The sequence below is a fragment of the Larimichthys crocea genome, chromosome XV (genome assembly GCF_000972845.2).
Source record: "Larimichthys crocea isolate SSNF chromosome XV, L_crocea_2.0, whole genome shotgun sequence".
In the NCBI taxonomy this organism is placed as follows: domain Eukaryota; kingdom Metazoa; phylum Chordata; class Actinopteri; family Sciaenidae; genus Larimichthys; species Larimichthys crocea.
In genome coordinates this window covers 14,105,289-14,130,745 of record NC_040025.1, presented here as the reverse complement: position 1 = coordinate 14,130,745, position 25,457 = coordinate 14,105,289, and the positions used below count along the sequence as shown (strand labels likewise).

At 41.8% G+C, this 25,457-nt stretch overlaps 1 protein-coding gene across 7 annotated transcripts in view; it reads right to left on the bottom strand.

Annotated features, from left to right (window-relative positions):
• LOC104931656 (cyclin-dependent kinase 17) overlaps positions 1–25,457 on the bottom strand; it is a 53,166-nt gene that overhangs the window by 9,665 nt on the left and 18,044 nt on the right. For 2 of the 7 annotated variants that reach the window (XM_027288461.1, XM_027288460.1), the window contains exons 2-6: positions 24,025–24,128; positions 18,198–18,391; positions 15,499–15,663; positions 5,381–5,514; positions 1,867–1,992 (exon numbers count right to left, since the gene is read on the bottom strand). In XM_027288461.1, coding sequence (XP_027144262.1) covers positions 1,867–1,992; positions 5,381–5,514; positions 15,499–15,663; positions 18,198–18,360 — 588 coding nt within the window. In that variant the 5' untranslated portion in view covers positions 18,361–18,391; positions 24,025–24,128. Of the gene's footprint in view, positions 1–1,866; positions 1,993–5,380; positions 5,515–8,775; positions 9,918–15,498; positions 15,664–18,197; positions 18,392–24,024; positions 24,129–24,259; positions 24,366–25,457 lie in introns of those variants that run through there. The other 5 variants (XM_027288458.1, XM_027288459.1, XM_019256500.2 and 2 more) reach the window with 4 other exon arrangements.

Below are 25,457 nucleotides of genomic sequence, written 5' to 3'. Positions count from 1 at the left end.
ATGTGAGCATCTGTTTCGGGACACCTGACACATGTTCTATGTTAAGGTAACAAACGATAAGTACACTGATAGGCCAAAACGCCATTTTGTTAGTGTGCTTAGAAACATATTGTCAGCTTTGAGGGTCCACTTATTTCGGTAAAGTGAAACTCAAGAAGCACACTTGTTCTTTTGTCATACTTCAATATATACATCCACATTTGGGGATACTGTGACACTAATTTGCATTGCAAACGTTTTGATCCACTGAACTTCTTGTCAGTTCTAGCAACAAGTGCTCAAACTTGAATTTGGTGGCAGAGTTTAAATCAATGTGGAATGCATGTAAGTAGCTACCTAATAAACTCCAAGTCTCCAGCTCAGAGCATGTCACAAGTAAGTAAAACTTTTAAGAGTGAAAATAGTTTACCGCACAGTCAAAAACATATTTCTGCAAGGGTGCACCAACGAAATAAAGAAAACCATATGAGCTTCTCTAATAAAATCATCTTGCTGTAGCCTCATACATTCAGTCTGCAGGCACAGCAGATGATATAAGACCTTTTCTTTCTTGCTATTTAACCTGAAACAGCCATTTATCTTTTCTTTCCATACACTCCTCTCCACATATTTGTTTGTCCAAACAGATTGAAATCATCTTCATTCACGTCATCCCTCTCTGCATCTTTCCCTTTCTTTTCCTTGTTCTCTGACTCACTTCAAGGTGTCCCACTGTGTAATCTTCCTCAGGAAAGCAGCTGCAGTAGAAGAGTCCGACACTGCTGCTGAATTATTGATTCATCTATTACATCAGATGCATTCAACAACCTCTAAAGATACACAGCCACACACAAGTGGACAGACAGAAGCATGTCAGGAATTGTCTGTCACTCCTTTACATTGTACAGACAAAAGCTAAGAAAAGTCTTCTCATCCGCCCCTGACACCATAAACTTCTTCCCTGCAAACCACTCCTCAAAGATTCTTCCCTTTCATCTCTGTTAGACTCCTGCGGGAAAGCTGCATCATTAAATCGCTTCAAGCAGAGAGCAGGAGGTAGGGCAGCGCCCCTGTTCAATAATTACAGCAGAAATGGCTGATGGAGGGTGAATCCTTTATGCTTTCCCATAATATATCGAGGCTTTCGGTAATCGTGTTAAAACTGTGCAAGATGCATCAGTAAAGCAGACTGAATTCAATTTAAAAGAGAGCAAGCATGTAAGACCGAGTGAAACAGAAAATAGCTTGGCTCTTGCTTCACCCGGTCGTCTATGAAGGAAAACTTGAGACGAAAGAAAAACAAAAGAATAATGTGGAATAAAGTGTGACCAAAATAAAAATCACGTGAAAGAGCATGAGTGCTTCAGCAACAATACAAAAGGGCATAAAGGGACATGCTGCATATTCATGAATATCTGTCTATTTCTACCCATCATCCCCCTCTCTATCCACCCAACAGCAAACAACTCCTCTCTCCTACCCTCAGATTCATACCCATAATGCTCTTGGCCTGGATACATAATACACAATGAATTTATCATTCATCCTCCCACTGAGCTATTGTAAACTCTATAGCATAACTCAGTGTGTCCAAAATGAGTCTATGTTGTGTGTGTGTGTGTGTGTGTGTGTGTGTGTGTGGGTGTGTGTGTGTGTGTGTGAGATGATGTAATGGCCTTAGTCAACCATTTTAGTTGTGCACAATGGCATTCAAAAGTTCATATTACCTTTGTTTCAGAACAAAGGGCATCAAAAGAGGAGCACACACCCAGCTACATTCACAGAAGTACAGATATGCCAGGTAGTGACCAAAGCATCAGCAAAGCAGCTAACTAAAAACTAGTTTGAGCTGCTATGCACATACACACAGACACAACAATTACTTACCAATGAAGCACGCCGTAGCCTGCGGCTCATGGGCTTGTCAAAGGGTGGGCTGTTCATGGCAAACTTCTCCAAGTAGCCCTCGGGTAGCCTGATATCAGCTGGGAGAGACAGACGTTTGTTGATGTCCTGAAACACAGAAAGAGAGAGAGAGAGAAAAAGAGAAGGTGTTAAGAGGTTAAAAATATAAATCACACTTAAATAAGATGTTAAAATGTGTCATTTATGATTTGATTTGATTTTTTTCATTTTTTTCCTGGATTAAAACCTGTAACTTTCAGTGATGGTATGTATGAGGGAGGGGTTTCCACACACAAAAATTACCAACAGTCCATTTACATTTATAACATATTTAAGCATAGTGAATTATATTATGTTTATGTTGTGTTATGTTTATGTTTATGTTATTAAGTAATTTAAACAGTGTAGAGTAAACATGACGAACCGTAACATTCTGGACTTTGTATTCCCCGTTGACCACCTCATACAGACTCAGCATTAACCACAGATTAATATATGAATCAACCATTATCAGACTGTGTGCTTGTGTCCATCACTTTTATTCACCTGACATTATGCGACATCACGTTTCTTGGCTGTTTGACAGATCTTTGATCACTTTGCATTAACTGATCACCAGGATCTGACTCATTCATTCTTCAAGCCTGTGTTACGTGGCCTTCTTTAGTGCCACTTAAAAAATCTGTTTTCTCCATCTGTCACTCCTGGCAATGACTTAGTCAAGTGTCTGTAGTTCAAAAACACACTTTTGGTTTACAGGTGCCATCTGCTGCTGTAAATGACTGATGAATAATTATGTGAATGAAATTTTTGTCCAGTACGGCTGAATGAAAGGCCAATCCAAGGCCACTATAAGATGGGAATAGTTCCAGGTAAGATCTTGGCAAATTTCAGGCAAATTTTCAGAAGACATTGTTGGCAGAGTAAGAAGGTTGGCACGATTCACAAACTCACAAACTCATCTGGACCACATCTGGAACAAGTATTTTTGTTAGTAGACATGCTAGACATTAGACATTTTCTCTTACTGTACTGTCTAGTGTAGTTGACTTCTCTTTGAGTGTGCATAATGTTATGGCTCAAGATCATCTGAAGGATTACACTTATTCATTATAGTATTTTTTTTTTGTTATGACAAATATCTTACCTTGTAACACAACAGAGTAAATGGCTGGAATAACTTTCACTTGCTGGCCCTTGCTTAAAATACAATTCATGTGATGCCAATTTTTCCACAATGCATTGCTCCTATACCATATAGGACATGTTCACTGGCAAGTTGACGATCACATGTAGTTTCCATGGAAGCAGTGCGTGGCTGGCCCAGTCCCACAGTATGTGTCCTTCATGTAAGTGTGATGAATATTTGTGTTTACACGTGAGCCTTAGTGGGAGAGTAGAAAGTGTATGTGTGTCTGAAGATGAAAGGCAGAGGGATTTTACGCCTGTAATGGTTTTATCCGAGCTCACTGGCTAACAAAACGACATGCGCTATTACATACAAGCTGTCACCCAAGGGACATTCAGACGCAACACGGTTTCAAAATACATCCGGAAAACATACAGTTGAAAACGTTAATTCTCTGCAGACTGCATGAGCCCATATTCTGAAAAATAAGCCACAAACTGAATGCACACTAACATGACTTATAGACTTTGACCTGAGTAATTTACACATTTGTGCTGAATGTCTGAATCATAACTGACTAGATTGCACAAAAAGCAAGCACTGCGACACCACCAAGGCAAAAACACACACTAAGGTTCTTTCCAGGTTGCTACAAATTTTATTACAATTTTCTACTAACGCACTTCATATTTCATACATAAATTCAGTTACCAAAGCAACAAATCTGAACTATCCATACTACTTCCAAAAAGGGCAACGATAGACAAAATGACACCAATGACCTCTTATTCTTATTCACTGGTAAAGACTGAATACAGACCCACACACACACACACACACAAACAGAAGCACGTGTCCCCATACTCACAATGCAGAACAGCTCTAGTAGCTCCCTCATTGTCCTCCTTAAATGTGTCTTTCTAAAACACTCACACACATGCGTTTTCCACAATGCATGTCTCTGACCTGCCACATGACTGCACACACATTGACAGAGAGAGAGAGAGAGAGACAGAGAGAGGGGGGGGGCTGGCACTGTGGTAGAGTGCCATCCACATGCTTAGGGGAGGAGGAGGAATAAAAAGGAAGAGGAAGACGAGGAGGGGGAGGCAGGAGCAGAGGAGAGAGGAATGGACAGATTCCTGAGGGGAGAAAGGCAGATGGGGGGAAGGGGTGAACGAAGGGGGTTGGCTGAGAGGAAACATTGTTTTTATGTTCTCTCCTATCGTCATTTTGCCCTCCATCTCTCCTTCTTCTTCTCCTTCTCCTTCTTCTTCATCCCTCTTATCATCTCTTCAGCCCTGTTCCTGTGGATCTCCTCTTTCTTTGCCACAACAGTAATTATGCCTACTTCCATAATTACTCTCTCACCCCAGCATTTTCCTCTCCTTTAATGCCCTCTTCTTTTCTTTCTGTCTCTCTGGTAAAAATGGTCTAAATTAGTCCCTTCCACTGTTCACAGCAGTCAGGGGCAGCAGCCTGTGTGTCCAGAGGCATTTCCCGTAATATTGCTACACTCATCACTCTGCAACTCCTTCAAACAGATACACGCACATATGCGATGCACACACTCTGGCCTGAGACGTGAACACATATGTTGGGGATGTGGGAAAACAACACCACAAATAGCAATTCTACCATCTACCACAGGTGAGCTACTGTATGTTCAAACTGATGACAACAACAGGTCTGTAGCTAAAACCATTCACTATTCACTACAGTATTCCACCACAGTATGTGCCCTAATTACTGGACTCAAAAAATCCCACAGCAGAAAAAGTTAGAAAACTGATGACTGCAGAGTCCATGATCATTAGCTAACTACCATCATGTATTGTGCAGACAGGGGAAAAAGTAAAAGTACATTTAGTTGGCTGATCGATAAAAAAGGGATAAACTGAGTCGTGTCCCAATTAGTCCCTTGTATCATCTGATGTAACCTAACAGAAAATGGATTTTTGAGGTGATGTTCATAACAATATTTGTGAGTTTAACTTATACCATTAACAAACAATCTTCCTCTAGACCTGTTTTTTATTGTGACCTAAATACATACCAAACAGGACACTTTACATTGTAAAAATCAACTTCAAAGTCAGTGCTCTGTGGTGGTCCAACTATGTAATACTGACACTTTCTGGCATTAGCATTTCTGTACTGCTATTACAGTACTGATATATCTGCAAAATGCTAATATCAGTTGATACATGGGCCTGTCCAATTTATCAGTCTAGCACTAACATCTAACACGCAATCTGCATAGAATCCCTATGTAGTGTGTGGTGAATACTGAATAGTAAAGGAGTAAGTGTTTTCGTACAGAGCCAGGGTGCAATCCACGAGATGTGTCTCTCCGGTTTCCCATACCTCATTAGAGATGCGCCGATGGTGGTTGTTCCTCATACGGACCCTGACTGGACTCTGGACTTCATCGGAAGATGTCCCAGATGCTTGGTCGCTCTCCCCATCTGAACCCATCTTCACATTCTCATGGACGATGCCTATAACACACAGAGACACAAACAGACTGCTATTTAAATGTACTTTGCTTCAGCTCAGATCTTTTGGATTGCCTTTTTGTTTTGTTTTTTGGCACTATGCCTCATTCACTCTCTTCTCCTCTATCACTTTCTCCCGTGCCAATGAGAGGGCACAACCTATTGTTTCAGATTTCATTCACCCTCTGAAAAAGCCATGGTAGGGTCTCAATCCCCAGAAGATAGATTGTACCACCAGGCGTGCAGGAGTGTTTGCCGAGTGTGTATAAAATACCATTGGTAAGATGAGGAGGTCATTGATCGATATCACCCTTCATGCAATGGGAGCTTTCCCATCTCTGCCTGCCACCCCCACACCTCCATTCCCCCCACAGTCCATCTGATTAATGAGTCACGGTGCAGCAGACAGGACTGCCTCCTTCAATCATATAGTGTGAGTAAATGTAGGGGGAAGGGTCTATCTTGGTGTGTGGTGCCCGATAGCTCTAAAGTCTGGGTCATTTACAGCACGTACTGTATATGTGTGTGTGTGTGTGTGTGTGTGTGTGTGTGTGTGTGTGTATGTTTTCCTGTGTTTGGTAGACAAATCTGCTTCACCATCATCTACTGTTTACATTTTAAACAGCCACCATAGGTACAGCCATCATAGCGACAAAGGGAAGATTAAGGCATTGGGGGGTAGGATGATTTTGGTAGAAGAAGCGGAAAGGAAAATAAGTCCCTTGAGTGATTGTGGCACATGAACCATGAGATAGAACGATTGAGAGCTGGATAGGTAAAGCTATTTATTATAGTACAGCTTCTGTCAGCTGTGGAGTGGGGCAACACCACCTGAGGCTGATTCTAGGTCATTTTGTGTGTCTCTCCTTCATGTAGTCAAGGTTAGGATTTGAGCAAGGCAAGCTCTTTAATGGATTTTGTCTTAGGGCTAAAAAAAGGAAATTAATGAGTGGTGTACCAACAAAAAAACTAGCTGTGATATAGAAAAAAAAAACAAGATGAATTTCTCATATGTTAAGTAGAGTTAAAAGCACAGTATACCAGTCATATACCATCACTTATGGAGTGTCAAAAATAAATTAAACAATAATAATTAGCAAATGAATAATCACAGCAATGCATAATAACATATTTGATCCAAGTGAGAAGCCAATCACATGCCAACTACCTTTGAGCAGCAACAATGAGAAAGTAAGTCCTCAATCAACTATAACGATCAATAACGATCAACCAATCTAGGTGCTATGGTAAATACACATAATATACAGACATATAAACTATGATCTCCTTCTATGTATTTAGCTTAACAAGCTGCCTACCCAGTGAGCTAACTAGTGAGCTGAGTTTTGTTTATTTCTCAGTATCAAAGTGATGGAATATTTTAGTAATCTCTTTATTTATTTCACAAATGGATTGTTTATGTTTATTCATTTATATTACACAATTTATTGATAGGTTAATTTATTTCTTTATGTATTTTTTTTTTTTTTTACTTATTTAGTATTGAACACCTGGTGTTAGGGTTAGGGCCTGTTTGTCACAAATGTATAGCATGTCACCCTCTTTCCCAAAAATGAAAAATCTATTGTCACTAAACATAAACCTTCCAAAAATGTATTAAATCTATTTAGAAATGAATACATTTAGAAAGTCTATATTTTTAATCAATTGCTTCCAGAAGCAAACATTGCAGGTGAATGGAGTCAGAGGTTTTCTTGCTTCTACAACTACCTGTGTAAATCCCAGCTGCTAATTTCTGCCTACATATGTCCATTAGTCTAACTACCTGTTGACAAAAGCAGCATGTGCTCATTAACAAAACACAACCCAATCCATCTGTGTAAATGCTGCGTAAACCTGATGACGCCTTTGGCCTCAAAGCCAGGCACAAGAATACAGGCAATGCATATAGAAACACTTGCTAAGAGAACCGAGCAGGGTAGTCATATCAGGAATCAACCCTCACAATCCAGATGGTGAAACATTAAACGCAAGGTAACTGACACCAGAGTGGGGGGAAATTGATCCAGGATATCTACATACTGCCAGAAGCACACACATGACCACACGCTCACGACGAGTGAGTATCCAGTGCTGCTTTTATGTCACAGGTCCTGATCTTGTCTGTTTGTATAAACAATCAAGCAGATGCAGGCAGATCGGACAAGATGACCTGGGAGGAAAATTCCATCACCTGTGCCCTGCAACAATATGATACGACAATGTGTACAGTACGTGCAATTGTCTCTTATACACCCGCTTCACCAACATAGTTTCACTCCTCAAAATAAACACAGACACGTACTTCTTAATCACTCAGAACATTATTTTCCAGTCTCCTGCTGGTTCTTTCTGCTCCATTTCCATAGCAGACTGAGAGCAGACACTAAATGTCATGAGCTTCCACTGCCTCCCGGTGTGGAGCCAGGCGGCCTAGTTAGGGTTGCTGACTCTCTGCTAGCATGTCTGGAAGAGTGAATGGGCTGCTTAGGACTATCCTTACCTCACCCAGCTCTGTATGTACTACTTCACTTAGTTGAAAATCCATCATCAGTACATGTTGGCAGTGTTAAGTGAAACGCCAGTGGAAAGGATGTTAAAGTAAGGGTAAGATTCACTTCAAGAGGTCTTCAAAGAGTAATGGAAATCCTGGGATTTTTCTTTTGTCATGAGCCCACACTTGGCAAGGCCAAACATTAGGTTTAGTGGGCCTGCTCAGCCAGTACGCTCGCAGAATTAAGTAAGTAGTCACTGTCCACATCTAATGCATTACCCACTATTATTATTAGGCTTTGAACTAAATCATTTTACTTCTTTTTGTGTTTTAGATCAGGGGTTCTCAGAACAGGATTGGAGCAAAGACAGCATACTATCAGAATCTGGCATGATCGGCAGGAATAGGGATGCTGCAGTCATTGTGCCGACATGAATAAAACATTGAAAAAGAAGAACTTGAAGATACAGTGCCTTGAGCCAACCCACTAATCTCTAATCTCTAAACTAGCTACATAAAGGAAATCATATTTTGAAGATGTGTTAATACAACGGAAACTATTCTTCAAATTTAAGATGTAGGGTTACTTACAGTGTCATCTACTGAACACCATCTGCCTTTGAAAACCCCATCAAACTCATACATATATTGTTATAAAAACTGCTGTCATCTCTCAAAAGTATAGTCTTGGAACTCAAATTAGATCTGATGAAGGAGAGGATTTGGATGTAGGTGAACTTGATGATGAAGATGACAGTAATGTGACTCACCAATACGGTTTCCTGGAGGACGGCATGAGTCCAGCACACGAAGCATACGGAAAGGTGACAGCCTCAGTGGGGTATCTCTCTCCCCCATTCTCATCCCCTCTCCCATTCTAGCCTCCCCCATTCTTGAGTCTCCTACACTGTTGGGAACACGAGCAGAGCACCCTTGGGGGTTGCCTGACATATCCATTTTTTTCCCCAGAGAATTCAAAGCACTGCAGCTGAAAGTGCAAATTCAAAAATACATTTCACAAAGAGTAGAGAAGAGAGTTGAAACCACTTCGGTCCAGTCTTGGTGTCCAGTCAACAGGTCTGGGTGGGACCCAGGCTTCAGGAGTTGTAGTCGATTAAGGTTCAAAGCTTTCTGTGCAAAATCCAATCCTCAGACTGTCTCTGTGTCTCCAGTAGAGTCCCACGCAGTACAGAATAAGTCTTACATTGGGAGGATAGTGCAGACTGCACAGGCACACTAATCACAATGCAAGAACTCCCTTGGCTACTACTCCACTTTAACACACACCCTCTCTCTCTCTCTCTCTTCCTGTAGACACTCCCTCTCTCCACCTCTCCTTCTTCGTCGCTCTTTTTCTCTCTGCAGTCGCACTCTGCTTGCTGACTAAGGAAGGTCAAACGCCGTGCAGGTAGAGAAAATGCTGCAGAGATAGTCCAACACATACAAGCTGAAAACTGTTACACCCCATCATCTCAGAATAACAGGTGTTATGTGTTCATCCTATATGATTTGCTTTGAAGCACACACACGTGCATGTGCAGAGACCCAAACTTACAGCTCCTCCTAAGGAGAAAAACACTTTCATCTGTCTGGTTTTCAACTGTTTATCTCTTTGGCTTCCAGCTCTTTCCCTCTCTCCTGTTACTTTTCATTCACAGTCCAGTGTCTTCTTCATTTTCCTGTTTTTACTCCTTCTCTCAGATCTCTTCCCTTTGTCCTCCCTGTTCTTCCACTGCTATCCGGGCTGTTGTTCTGCTCCCCTTCTTTCCACTCCCTCTCTCGATTGCTCCCTTCGTGCCTCTGGCGCCCCTATCAGTGCTTTCAGTGTTGTTAGTCCTCTTTCTCCCTCCCTTCACCTTGCTATTACTCTCCTCCCTCTCATGTGATACCAATCTCCCTCTCTCTCCCCCTCCTCCTGTTTCTATCTCTCCCTCCCTCCCTCTGCCCATCTCTGTCTGGGTCCAGAGATGGTGTTGAATACATCTCTTTCCATTTAGGAGCCAGTGACAACATTTTCTGCTCGATCAGCCTCTTTCTTGCACTCCGTCTCTATCCCTTTATCTCCTTCGTCTTCTCTCTCCTTCTTGCTCCTTCCATCCTCTCCACCCGCTGCCTCCTTGTCCTTATCTCTCTCTAGTGCAGAAATGAAAACCCTGAGGCATTTGAGTGACGCCTTTGGCATCCTAGCTTCCATATTCCCTATTTCATGCATTCTCGCCAGTCTCCTCTGTCTCTTTCTCCCACCGTCCTTCCCCATGGACCACGAAGCACAGGCCATTATTCATGTTCAACCCGTGCACACTTACACAAGCACTATCCCCTACACAGCACATGCCACTGCGCACCCACTTACTGTATACATTACAGTACACATACATGGCTCTTTGTGACACACCTGCAGAGCATACATTTTTACCAAAGACATTCCTCAAACAAGGACACCTTCAGCAGGATGTACGTGTTAATCCTCAAGAAATGTTTTGTGGTACCAAATGAGAGCGGCAGCACCACGAGCATTACAGTAACCAGCATGCTTAAAAGTCCCATTAATTCTGTAATGTGATCTATTTCCTGTTGCAAAACAACACTCGGGGATCAATAGGCCCGTTCAAGATGAGCCGGGCCTGCGCAGAATCAATCACCAGTGATCGCTGCACATTTCATGACGGTTAGATTTATGTCAACGTGCGGGCAACGATAATCTCATGAGACCAGGGTGGCCACAGATTTTAAAGCTAGGCGCCACAGCTGCTCCTCAAGACCCAGGGTATGCTGGGAAACACCTGGCTGTTGCCTGATCGAACAGCTGATCACAAACATTACATTTTGTAGAAAATGTTATTCTAATATTTAAGGTTAGATCATCGGCTATTAGCCTCACGTTGTGCAATGATGTTTTATCTGTTTATCTTGTGTGGTTACTAAAAATAATAAAGGTTCTTTATGTAGCATGTATCAAAACAAGCAATAAACAAAGAAATATTTCTATTAGTAAAGTTTATATACAAACATTTTGTTGCTAACGTATGTAATAGGAGAACTTTCACTTCTAACAAGAGTATTTCTATAGTTTGGTATTGCTACTTTTTTTTTTTTAAGTCTGCAACAGCTTTCCAGGACATTCAAGGACATATTCCATGGGACCTTTCATGTGGGTGTGCTTTATTCAGAAGATAATCTAATGCATTTTTTAGAAACTGTCTGTGCTCACAGAAGTGTTTATAGACCATGAATGTTGAATGGCATCCAAAATGTCAGCAAGATAACATGTCAAATGCCATCTTTCATCGTAATATTCTCAAGGATTAACACTTAAAGTAGCTCTTCAAATGTGTTCGACAACTGGCAGCTAAAACCTCACCTCTCCCTTCATGTCAATAATCAGGTTGTTTTGTAGGTCTTAACTAACTCATGCGGAAAATCTCTCACACCCTACATGTCAATAACGGTGCACTTAATTATAAAAACAATTTACACAAACACACAACCCTACTTTGCAAAGCATGAAATGTAATGGTATAATTTTCTTAGTTAAATAAATGTGAGATCATTGGCATACTGTTTACTTGACACATTTTCAGTTTAGCTAGGTGTGGAAGGTATTTTAAAATAAATATTTGAGAGAGAGAGCTGTAAGCATGTGCCGTCTCTGTACTCATAACTGTTTTCTTTGGGCCCATTATATTATATACTTCAAATTGGATTGAGAGAGTAACGAGCATTTACACTGCACTGACAGACATATATTGATGTAGAGTGCTGCATCCTTGAGCTTAAAAAGTCAGGAACAAAAGCTCACCACTCAGTCCTCCACCCATCACTGTCTCCCTGTCTCGTTATAGTCACATGTGCCACTGTATACATGAAAGATTTGTCTCTGCGCCATCTGCACATAGCTCTGCAGTCCCTCAATCCTCAAAGCCTCAATCACCATCACTTTTGTAGTGCCCCCTTGTTTTAAACATCTTTATCGCCACACCATTTGCTTGGCTACATTTAAGCTTCCAATTAAAATATATTATTTTCACCATAAATACCACAGTGTGCCTCCAGGCTAGGGAGACAATAAAAAATCAAAGTACATGTTACATTCCTGTGGAACACACACACACACATAGTAAAATGCACTCTAAGGCTGGAGGCAGGGAGAATTTAGACTGCAGTAATTACCTCTAAACCTTTTATCTGCATCTAAGGAATCTTATTATTCATTTACTGGGACCGGAATGCCTACTGTCAGCTACCAGCTCTGTATGTGCTGGTCCCCAATGGCTCACCCACCCCCTTCCTTTCCTATATCGGCAGCATTCTTGAGGAACATTTTTGCCTCTAGCACATGCTACAGTAAGAGCAAGTGGCCCTGACACGCACAAAAAGCTTACAAGACCAACTACGTAAAAGGAGTCCTCTCCATTGTTCTTTTTAAATCCAATATGGGAGTGAGCGAAGAGGGTTAGTGTGAGCAAATGGATGGCCGAGAGTGTAGGGTAGTGAGAGAGAGAGAGGGCTACAGCGATTAATGCAGCGTTAATGCATTACATTAAATCCCTGGCACAGACAAGGTCTCTCGTGGTGTGCAATACACGAGGAGAGATACGGGTGGTCTGAAAAGTGTCCCATCTCTTATCTTCTGGTTTTATCTGGAGGTTAAATATAGTATTCTGATGTATGTAGAGAGAAAGAGACAGGGAGGGGGGGGCGAAAAGAACAAGAGGAGACATCTGTGACAGTATCAGGAATAGCAGCCTGCGACTGGTTTTAGAAAAGGATAGGCAGCTTTCAGAGTGCTGTTTCTCAGTAAAACAGACAGCAGTGCCGACTAATCCTCAACAGAGTAAATACAGATCTTCACAGAGAGAAAAAGAGATGAGGTAGCCGGTGAAAAGCAATAAAAAAATAAAAAATTAGAAGTGCTTTCCTCACTGTAAGTACAGTTTTGTGGGAGTGGGTGTAGGCCTAGTTACCAGCAGATGAATCACAGACCTGTTTTAGCTCTCTGGCTCTGGCTACGGTCCAAACATTTCTACCGTGCACGTATACAGTGCACTTACAGAGATGAAAAGTATATTTAACTGAATACTCCTACAGATGGATAGAGGCAAGAAAGGGAAAGACAGAGAAAGGGGCTGGCCATTTCTTTAGTGCAGCAGGAAAGCGAGATTGCATCATCATGTTGCTCTATTAAAGGGGGCGACGTGCTCTGACTGCTGAGTGGCACACAGTGAGTCAGCGAGACCAACCAGTGAGACACACACACACACACACACAGTGTACCTCTTAACATTTCAAACTGCATGTTATCATGATTTAAATAATAGAATAGCATCTATTCTGGGTTCTAAGTCAAGCTACGTCCTTTGTAGGGTTTTCCTGAGATTTCACAGAATGAAGTCACTCTGCCAGACTCATCAGTCTTTGAGTTTAAGACGTGTGGGTTCAAATATCTCTACATATGACTAGTATTTCTCCATATTTGCTACACTTTCATCATCGGCTCGTGATAATCACAGTATATTGGAAATGACTTCAAATATGTTCTACTATTAATCTCTGCCAGTACGTTCTAGGGATATTCATTTGATGATATTCATAGATTGTGCCATTCTTCTTCGTCATTGATTGGATTCATTTATTCTTTTTCTTTAACCACTCATACACTATACCTGTAAATATGAATAGCCAGGATGTGGTTAGTATAGCTTAGCACAGAATGGAAGAAGGGGGAATATAGGGGACACTCCGCCCTAACTCCAAAGATTAGCATTTGCTGATCCTATAACTGCTGTACAGCTACTAGAGCACCAGTATCTTTCCAGGTACCAACTAAAATATTGCTTGCCGATTGGGCGAGGGGCGGAGTACACCCTGGACAAGTCGCCAGCTCATCACAGGGTTGACGCATACAGACAACCAACCATTCATGCTCATGGACAATTTCACTAATTAACCTATACATTTGTATGCGGATCCGGAGTAACTGGAGAGAACCCACACAGACACGGGGAGAGCATGCAGACTCAACCCCATCCACGGTTCAAACTAAACACAGGCTGTGCCGCCTCGGTTTGTAATCTAATCTAAAACGTTGGCTTCTTTTGTGAAATGAAAAATAAAAGATGTAGCCCTCTGGTGCTGTCCCTATTTCTTTACAGGTATCACGTAAGACTCATTCATCCATTTTTACTGTATTCCCAGCTTGCAAGATCACAATGAACTGTAAGCACCTGATACAAGACTACTTCCCTTGTCAGGTAGAGTTCAATGGATGCAAGGAGTCTCATCGTGGTCTATCTACAGTTCACTCAGCCGAGGACTCAAGGGAAACACAGCACAAAGCTAATATGACTCCTGAAGGAGCCATTGTGGAACTAACACTCCCTTACCGCTCTGTCTGTTGCTCTCTCCTTTCATCTATACTTTTCATTTCTCCCTCTTCAAAGCTCAGTCCCCCGTGATCAATCTCTTGCCATTTTCTAAGCTCCATTTCATTCTAAACCCCGTCTCCAAGTCTTCTGTTGACTTGACTTTCCGTTCTTCACTCCATCCCACTGCTCTTGATATAAGCCGTTTGCCACAGTGGGAAATGAGATTACTGGGATCCATATAGCCACGGACCACACGTTCCATTACATAATGCAGACAGACAGAAGGAAAAAGTGATTGTGTGTGTGTGTTTGTGTGTTTGTGTAGGCTGGATTAAGGTCATTAGAGTTTAAGCCTTCCAGATTCATAGTAACTGTTAGGAGGATACGCATGAGTAAGTACTCACATACATACATGCATGCATGCATGCACCAAAAACATACACACTCCCCTTTTTGGTAAGCAACATTGACATCTACATGACATCAGCGTGTGAGTGAGTTTTACACCCATAGGTGGCAGTATAACTCAAGCTTGACATTGCTCAAACTACTAACACACATAAGAAGTGAAAATATGCAGAAAATGTTGTTACAACAAAAGAAAAACCGGCCTAGCAGTATGGTGAGTTGTACTCTGTATTCAGTGGTGGAGGAAGTACTCAAACCTTTTACTCAAGTAAAAGAAGCAATACCTCATATAAAAATATTCCACTGCAACTAAAAGTTGTAAATTAAAAACTTCACTTAAGCAGGAGTATGGAAGTACTAGTAGCAAAACTGACCCAAAATATCAAAAACAACCAACAGCATAATTCAATCTGTAACAATGTATAAAAGTTTATAAACTGACAATACTCAATTACAACAATAGTTGCATCTTAAATGTAGTGGAGCAGAAGTAAAAAGTAGCATAAAATTAAACCATTTAGGTACTTAAGTACAGCTCTTGTAACTGTACTTAGTTACTTTCCACCACTGGTTTGTTTTAAAATAACACTTTCACTGAAATGTGCATCATTTTTGCTTGATACCAATTCCAAAACCAGTGTATTAGCAAATCCTGCTATATGCTGTTTACTTACAGGTGCATGCATGTATTACTGTGTAAATGTGTGTGTGCGTGTGTACCCAGAGATCCAGTCCTGTGCAGGCTTAGGAAGGCTCTGTCTCTTTCCAGCCCCCCACCCGGCTCTCTGCGCAGGGCGGTGCGGCCCAGATGACCAGCATATTGACGCAGGAAGGAGGGAGCACTGTGTGAGGCAGGAGGGTGCACGGCACACACCACCATGGACTCTGAGACACACGATGCCAGACAGACAACCAGGGAGAGGGAGAAAGCGAGGGGAGGAAGGAAAAGAGTGCAAGAAAGGGTGAGAGATTGAGGGGAAAAGCTCAAAAGGACAGCAGGTTGACACAAATGAGAAAGAGCAGGGGGTCAAAGCCAGAAAAAGCAAGACAAATAAAGGGATTGTGGGAATAGAAGGAAGTATTGAAGAGACAGGAGAAGAAAGGAAATAGATGGAGCAAAATAGAGACAGGCGAATGACAGACATTGTAGGAAGGAACAGGAGAGAAAGAGAAAGGAGGAAAAAAAGACGATACAAGGTCATACAGAGACCACACACAGAGGTAGCAGAACATGTAGGAACAGTACAATATGCGGTAGTGATAGATAAAAGGGTGGGACTGCATACAGCTGCTGTACTCATGTTATTAGAGGAAACAGTTGTCGAACACAGTAATAAAAATAGCCATCGAAGGAGTATGAAGCATGAGGCATGCATAGTGGAAAATATGTTGAGTCATAGACTGATAGAGATGAAGAGCCAAAGGAATGACATGCACACGAAACACTAGCAGCTGCACAGTTGGAAACGTGACTATAAATATTAGTGGGAAATCAAATCAAAAAGGTGCGGGTCATCTTATGGATAAGGAAATACTCCTTGACTTTTTCAAAGCAATATACCTTAACCCAGGCACTCACAAATGTGTGGGACACCCTGTCACCTTGCATGTATCATCACATTTCTTTCACATTCATTAGTATTAATGAGTCCTTTTTACGGGATGTGGGTGGAATGTCACATGGTATATCTCCTATCTTTCAAATAATCCCCAATTTTCTTCACATTATACTGTATATTTCACTGTGACCCCCGAGCATTAGGGTTTAATGTTCCTTTAAAATCCCTCACAGTCTCGCCTCCAAGAACACAGTGGAAGTGCAGATCTGAGGTCAGGACCAGATTCCACATTGCTTCTAATTAGCACTTTGAAAAATGTGAGGAGTATTCTTTTTTTACCACCCATTTGCGCAGTCTCACTAAGCTGTATAGAGATGTGGGGGTCGATTGAGGGTTGATACAGCAAGGGAAAAGGGCAGCAAGAGATGGTAAGTACAAGATGTAGAGCAGTGGTTAAAGTTTAATGTCCCTCTCCTGATCCTCTACATCACTTCCTCCCTCTAACTGCCTCTCTCTTCTTTGCTCCCTGTGCTCTCTGGAAATTAACTGACATCGGTTGAGCTATGAAAGACTAAGGAGAGGAATGTAAAAATAGGAGGACAAGATGCCAAGGAATGAAATTAATCGGGTAGGGGCATGGATGTTGCAGCCCGGGTGCTGATAACAACAATGAGTAAGAATAAACATCATCACTCCTTGTATCCAAAAGTCAAGATGTCTAGCCTAAGACACAGCACAGCTATATCTGAACACAGACTTTTTTTTCTTGTTTTCTCCCTTTCTGTCTGTCGTTTCCTTCTTTTCTTTTTCTCTAAAGCAAAAGCATCTGCTGAAACAAGAGGCAACCTCTCTCACTTTATGTTCTGACCTGATTTTCGTCTGGAGCCAAAATAAGATGCAAACACACTCAAAGACCTTTCACACATACACACACACACACAAAAAAAGTGTTTGTGTCAGGTGAGGTCTCTTGATTTTTCCTGCAATCCTGAAACATGCCCAGCAGATGGCACCCAGAGTTTCCGAGAATGACATTGCTTTTTGCACTTTCATCTAGGAGACAATACTCTCTTTTGTTCATGAAAATACAGAAATGAATGTCTCTGAATTGACAAAAAGCATTTGTGAATTCACATTCATTTCCCGTGTAGTACTCCTTTTTGTCTTGATGACTGACTAGTGAAGTAAAGTGAACACAGAAGGGATGATGGTGAAGCTGATGAGGTGAAGATGATGACGGTTAAGATATACGTCTATGTATGTATGCTGGTTTTGTGTTTGCATGTAACACACACACACACTTCTGAGATATATGACAACAAATAGATGATTTCGGGGAGCAGTTCCATGTAAAAGGAAGACATACAAGAGTACAGAACAGTGCAACATCTGTTGACATCATTTTGCATAACCTTCCTGCATTTCTCTGCAATAATCAGTTACGACCTCTATTTTGCCCCTCTCCACCTACACCATCATTTGCAAACCACTACATCAATTAATGCTTCTTTATGTACTTAAGGTCCTGAACTGTTAGAGCACATGAGAACCTGCTCTTTAATAACATGGTCTGCTTGCTCCTGTGTGGTAAGACACACGTATCAAATGTTGGAGTCAAACTAATCACTGTACGGCGTCGTGGAGGTGACACAATTACTTTTCATCATGATGACAACATGATGCTACCTTTTTAAAGAGCTTTCTCTTCAGTTTTTTCTGTCATGATCTGAGATATTATACTTATTTACATGCAGAACACAGATTAAATTCACATATTAATATATATTACACACACACCAGTTATTTGCATTAAGTCTGCATGCAAGCTATAATACTTGAAGTAGGTACTGGCGTATATACCTGTGTGTGACTGCACTTTTTCAGGTGTCTCACCATTGTCCCTGGCTGCGGATGGCTCGTCCAAGGCCATCTGTTCAGCCAGTTCGGACAGGGAGTCGTCGACGGGCCGAGCACTGCGTAGAGACATGGACAGCCTCCGCTTGATTATCTTCATCCTGTCCATCTTCTCAACAGCACCACCGGGGCCCACAGGCCTGAGGGGAGGAGGGGGGGACAACAACCATCATTATCAACATCATCACCACCTGCATCCCCATCATCATTATCATGGCTCATGTTCTCATTTATAACCATCAACAGCTAGATCCACACCGCCACTTCATTGTACAGTGAAACTACTGCAGTGCAGCCTCGGCGCATTTTGCACAGTTCTTTTGGCTCGCGATGATTGTGTTTGCTCACGCAGCGTGTGTTCTCATTGTTATGTATCCCAAGTGCAAACATTGCAGAATAAAAGACACAGAATGGGAGAACAGACCCAGAGAGTCACAGAGAAAAAGAGAGAGAGAGAGAGCGCAACAAACAAAAAGTTTACAAAAAAAAAAAAAAACATGACGTAAATGGCTGACAACGCAGCTCTCCAGAGGTTTCAGACAAGAGGAGCTCTCCCAGATGAGTTGGACTAATGTACATTTCACCACCAACTCCATAGTGAAGTCATGGTATCCAAACAGTAGAAACAGTTCTACAACAGCCCCACCTAAGCTAGTGTACTCTAGCTGGTTTTAAATACAGTATATACTGAATGTGGTTACAGGAGAGAGAAGCATGCCATCCTTAAAATAAATAGGAGGAAAAGCACATCTTGTTTTTCCAGTACAGTGCTCCTCATATTACCGGTGGCCTCCTATGTGTATTGTGTATATACATATGTATGCCTTTTAACATCTTTGTGCTTTCAAGTTATATATTGTTTATAGTGCCCCAGAGACATTCAGAATCTGGTTTCTGTGTGTACACTATACGTTTTTCCTAACAGTATATGTGTGTTGAAGACACTTTCTGTTGTGTTCCTCTCTGCTCTGCTTCACTGGCCTGAAGGTAGAGGCAGCTATGGCGGAGTATTTCTGTCCCGCTTCCACTTCCTGCTACTTCTATCTAACCCGTAAGGGCTCGAGAGCTGACATGCACACATACACGCACACACACATGGCACCCACTGCCTTTCTCTTTGTGTCCAACCTTGGAGGCTTCAACAAAAGCCATTCATCCTTTCAGGCTCTCAGTCTTTCAGGCCTATTAGAGACAGCCAGTGCTCTGAGGGAATTCAAACCCAGCGATCCTCACTCAGGACGGCTGGCTTTTTTTCACTAGAAGATGCGCTTAGGCAAGTATCCATTGCTAACAACATTGCCTCTGCCAATTTACATGAGCCCAGTTGGATGCGGTTTGTACCTCAGCCGGAGGCGTTTCTTCACTACAAAAAAAAAAAGTTTAAAAAGAGAACAAAGGAACGAAAGGAGAGCGACTCACATTCATTTCATAACATCCGTCACCCATGGATTATCAGTATGGAACGAATCTCCCTCCCCCCTCATTTGCATGTTTTCCCAGACTTCACTAGAGAAGAAGCCTGCTCGGAAAAGAGAACTAGGTTCTCCTCATACAACCTTGCAGCCGTCATCCATGAATTTCCAGGAATGAATGACTCTCATCAGGAAGGATAACTGATAATATAATCCAGCACTTATTACCCAGATAAACACACACCAGTGTTATCATTAACACACAGTTATGCTCACATCCTTGCATGCCCGCACACACATACAGACAGAATAATGACTAATTTCACAGACTTCATCTTATCTCTGTTGAATTAGCACAAACAGTAATGCAGTGGGAATCTCATTGCCCAGGTGCCACCAGAGGGAAACACATGATAGCACACTGACTGTGTATATACATTACATAGTTGAGATTCGTAATTTGATTTATAATATGGTGGATTAGGTGTAGTCTGTCTTGTAAACAACTACACAAAACAAGCTAATAATGTTCACTTTCTGTAACTAATAACTTACTTATTCCTACTGGGCTGCCGAGACTTTTAATCTTAAAGCAACAATGTGTAAGACATAGCCAGAATTATAGTTTTGTTTATGTTCATACATTTAAAAAATGTTATCAATGTGAAGCTGTAATAACTATGACATTACGTCAGAGACATCTATGTATTGTGTTCCCAAAATATTTACTAAAATGAGTATACTAACCAACTATCTTTGGCCCACAGTTTCTTGTTAAACCATTTGTGCCTTGAGTGGCGATAGTGAGTCACTGTATTGACTGTCCTCAGTCCAACATGAAGACAAAGAAAGAAAGAAATTCGCAGAGGCTCTGATCCAGAGCCGTGTACCCATGGGAGGACCACTTCAAGTTTATTTTTTAAACTTTTGGGATTAAAAAGTGGATTTATCTTCTGAACCTGTCTGCAGCTACAGCGATACTACTGTATATTTATCCAGAGACTGGACAAAAAAGGAGATTACTTTAAGAAAAGCAAGTGAAGAAGTTGGACTACATGGTAAATGCTCAAAATATGTGTCTCGTTACCTGATTCCAGCATTCCTTTACTACCAAGAAGTTAGCAGAGCCAAAAAACAAGCTTTTCATATCAAGCTGGTTCATATCGCTGAACCATTAATAAGAGGATTCAGCAGTTCAATTACGCATACGAATAAACACAGTCATATTGCAACCACTTGGCATTACTGTTGAGATGAGATGAGGCAAGTTGGAAGCTTGTAAAGTTCACTAGGACATGGCATAGGCTTATTACATGTGTCTAACTGTAAACAACCTTGAATAGTGTCATCACGTCAAGGGTGGGAGGTGGTGAAATGGTGCCTCCGTTTTATTTTGGGTATGTAATTCCTTTAATGTAAGACATGTGTAAGTGTGTTTGTGTTGGTTAACTTGTAAAAAAAAAAAAGTTTCAGCAAGAAAAAAGTGTGCATGTATGAATGTGCATGGATGCTGAGTCTTGTCTGGTGCAGATGGACGTGGCAGTGTGAAGAGCTTGGCTGAGGCACAACAGTGAGTGGGACGAGACATGTGGCTCCAGGCTGCAGCATGTGCAGGCCAAACTCACCAGACACCCGGCAACCACCACGAACATCTCTGATACACAAACTCCCACTAAACGGAGGGACACACTCCAGATGACGGAGGCCGCTCGCACTCCTTCAAAGACACTATAAGCACTTCTGCTGTTTTAGTAGTGTCGCTGTTGGTGGTAAAGCCAACACAATGCACTGTTGATGTATTCAGTGTGACACGAGCTATGCAGTAAAGCACCAGAAGAGCAAAGGCTAATAGGTTAAGTGATGCAAAGGAGCAAATGATAAAACCTTCTCCAACTTTATAACTGCGTGTCTGTTAACAGCCTGTGAGCATATGCACATGTGTTTGCACATGTGTGTGTGGGTGGCTGCATGAATATGGTAGAATGGAGGTGAGGTGAAATGACACAACCCTGAGGAGGACAGGAGGAGGAACACAGTCTGATTTATTCAAGACACACACCATTTGGGTTGCTAGGTTACAGGCCCAGGCTGGAACCGCAGTTTATGTCTCTGAGGTAAAAAAATAAATAGAAAAATGAAACAGAAAGAGACAAAAAGCTGAGAATTCACATCTCTCTATGTCCTCTCTCTATATATACCACACACAAACACATGCTCATGTCAGCTATAAAAACTTCCAGCCCGCCGGTACTTGGGATGCCACACAGTGCTGCAGCATGCGATCCTTGCCAGCCTTTCTCTGGGATTCCTCTGCCAATTACGCCTAGGCAAAAGAATGAGTGGTCCTGAGGACCTAAGTCTGCAGTATAAACAAACACTAGCTAGCTGCAGGTTTGACACACAGAGACACTGAAATCATTTTTTATCAGAACAGAAGGGATTTTGGTCAGGGACTGGTTTTGTTTCAGCCAGATACTGTCTTTCCTATCGTCATAAAACAAAAAAGAATTCTTCTGCATTTCAGTGCCACATGAATCACACGCATGCATGCACTCACATACAATGTGGCGGAGTGGAATGGGCACTCAGTGGCACTCCAAGCGCCGCTTGGCGCAACGGCCTCAGGATGCATGAGTAATGTGCAAATCTGCCCAACTACAGAATCCTACACACATCCACGCAAACACATAAATCAACAATCTCAAAAAGTAGTTCATTCTCCTCAAAAGCCCAATGGCTCATCCTCGGCAGCTCTTCTGCCACTTATGCTAAATCTCCAGAATTAGATGAGAAGGAATTATGGAAAGAAGATGAATGAATAAGCAGAAGCACAAGACTGCAAAGTAGACAAGGCAAAAGATCTGAAATGCCATTTTCAGTCACATGGAAAGAGTGTCTTCTAATGTATTTTCCATATAAGATCATCATTTTACTGTAATGACCTGTGTTCCACTGTTACTTCAGACTTGTATAGATGTATAGATGTACGAATAATCCATATGGATTAATGAATTATGTAAAACAATAACACAGTATGATCATATAATCATGATATGATTCCACTGAAAGCTGATAAATGAAAACATACTGTATCTACACTGTATCTGTATCTGGACAGCCAAAACATTTCATCATTATTATACATTATCTTTATTATCGCACTTTAATCTCAGTGAGGCCCTTTGCTGGTTAGAAGATTATTAAACCACAGAATAGTGTGCTGTGTTCAAATTCAAACCAGAAGACACACAAACAGGAGCATTGTGTGCAACTGCACGGTAATTGGTCTCAGGACATTGCACTGTACGAAAATAAGACCATAAATAGGTTACAAAGGTCATAAAATGCTGTATGATGTCTGCAATCCAGCTGTCGTTATTGTAATAAGACAGGATTGCATTATGCAATAATAACACAAGGTTATTATTTTTCAATAGGGGTGCAATAGCAAAGGGGACTGACGGATGCGCACAATCTTCAATCTGGACATCCCACAGTGAGATGGACATGAATAATTAAGCGCTAAATGATACTCCCAGCACGCTGCTGAGAAATGAAGTGTTCAAAGGCTTTGGCTATAGGCAATTATTGTTCAGCCCATCAGTATGTTATGGGTTAGTATAGGCTACTACTTGCCACTGGCGAACATCCACGAGGTTATCGACAACCCTGCAGGACCGCAGGACCGGACTGTCACATTTGCGGACGAGCGAAGGTCCTGACTATGTCCCATGTAATAATGCATGACTGCAAACAGCCGCAAGATTAATATCACGGGACTCTAAACTAAATGTGAGGCTGTTCGTGTCGGGCCCTGGCTGCAAGAGATCCCACTACCTTAACAGGCCTTTTGCGTTTTCGGTCAGTTCCTCTCTCCCCGTGTTTTCCTGACGGAAGTATCCGGGAGGAGGAGAGTCAGGCAGGGCAAAGAAAAGTTACAGAGCGGCCCCGCCGGCTCGTAAACTCAATGGAAACCGTAGAGAGATCTTCTCTGACGGTATCCCGACGTTTTGATTGTGGATTTGCATGTTAGGAGCCCCTCAAAACCACTGCAATGTGTCAGATATATTGCTCTGAATCAGGCTATGATGTCCTCACCACTTTTATCTGCTGTGTTTTAAAGAGCGAGTGCCCACACACTGTGCGTTCCACACAGACGCACACTTGCGCAATTCAACCAAATCGCCAAATAGCTTTGTTTTAAAAACGAGCCAGGGAAAAAATAACCGGCAGTCACCTGCAATGTCAGGTGATAGGACAACCTCGACTATCGTTTGCTTGTTGTCCCAACATTGTCATTACGGCGTGAAAAACGTGTGAGTGAGGAACATAAACAAACATTAAAATGCGCTGCCACTGACCTGCTAGTGTTACTGCTGCAGGAGACTATTGTTCCACTTGTGTGTGGTAATCCAGGCAGCACGCTGGGATGAATCCACTGCGACAAGTTCCTCCAACTAGTTTGCTGTAAAAACACACCAGATTGCCTGTTAGCCGTCAGGTAAGTCTTATCCCCGTGTCACACAATGTGCCACAACGTCCCGTCGCCCGAGTGAACGCATTGTTGACCCGCTATAACGCATTATTTGTCTTTACTTTCGCTCATAAACAACACCGTCCCGTCCGGCGATGATCAGCCATATCGCTGCTGCTGTGTGGATCCCAAGTGGAAGCGGTGGCGTGATCCCGGAAAACACCGCAAGGGGTGTGCGTGTGTGTGTGTGTGTGTGTGTGTGTGTGTGTGTGTGTGTGTGTGTGTGTGTGTGTGTGTGTGTGTGTTTGAGAGGGTGAGACTGTGAATGTGTGTGTGTCTGTGTGTATCAAGCTCTCTAACCTCCACCCCCACCTCCAAATCTCCAAAAAAAAAAGGGGGGTCAGACAGATTAATTTGGAGGGCAACACCACCGTGGAAATTAGCCTTCATTAAAGCCACATTCCCATCTAAATATGCACCTCAGAGAAACTCCTTGTGAATAATACATGGACTGAAAATTATGGAGATCCAACACTATCACTACTGCTTAGTTAGTGGGCGAACATACAGTCTGAGGATATTTTGTTCGATGCAGCTTGCAGGAATAATTCCCAAAGTTGTTGTGAGGTATAACTTTATACTAATACACAAATTACTGGTCAGTGTGTTAAATGACAGGATGAGTTGACTCAACTGGATTACATGTAATTACAGCCTTAAACAGCTCACACACACAAGTAGTAACAAGCTTCTTCTTTTGATGTAAAATGGCTACTACCTGCATGACTAATGTAGAGGTCTGATGCAAAGATTTGAACCCAACGCCCTTTGATTATTTTCTATAATAAAATAAAAGTTAATACAACTAAATTATAGCTTGGTTGTTGTTGTTTTTTTCCTGGGGATCACCTGGATCTCTAAGAATTACGTCAGAAATCACAGATGACACAGCAAACACGGTTGACGAGGAGGAGTCTGCGTGCTGGTCTTCATCGCCATCGTGTGGTTTGTCTAAACACCAGCAGCATGTTTTCATTCATAAGTCAAATTCATTCACTTGGGCAAAACCCCATCAGGACAGTTTCAGCTAGTTCCTGCTGGATTTAGAGGGAGCTTTCCAGTGTTTGGAAAAATGTAGATATCATTAGAGTTATCTTAGTTGAACCTTAGTTTTTTTTTATTAAAAGGTTTGTTTTATATATCTCGGGTTGTAAAGAGATATCAAGTTGCATTGTGAACAATTTTATATATACTAAAAATGAAGATATCTCTGCTTTTGCTGCTTCCATTTTGACCACTCTATTTATAATCCTAAAGGTT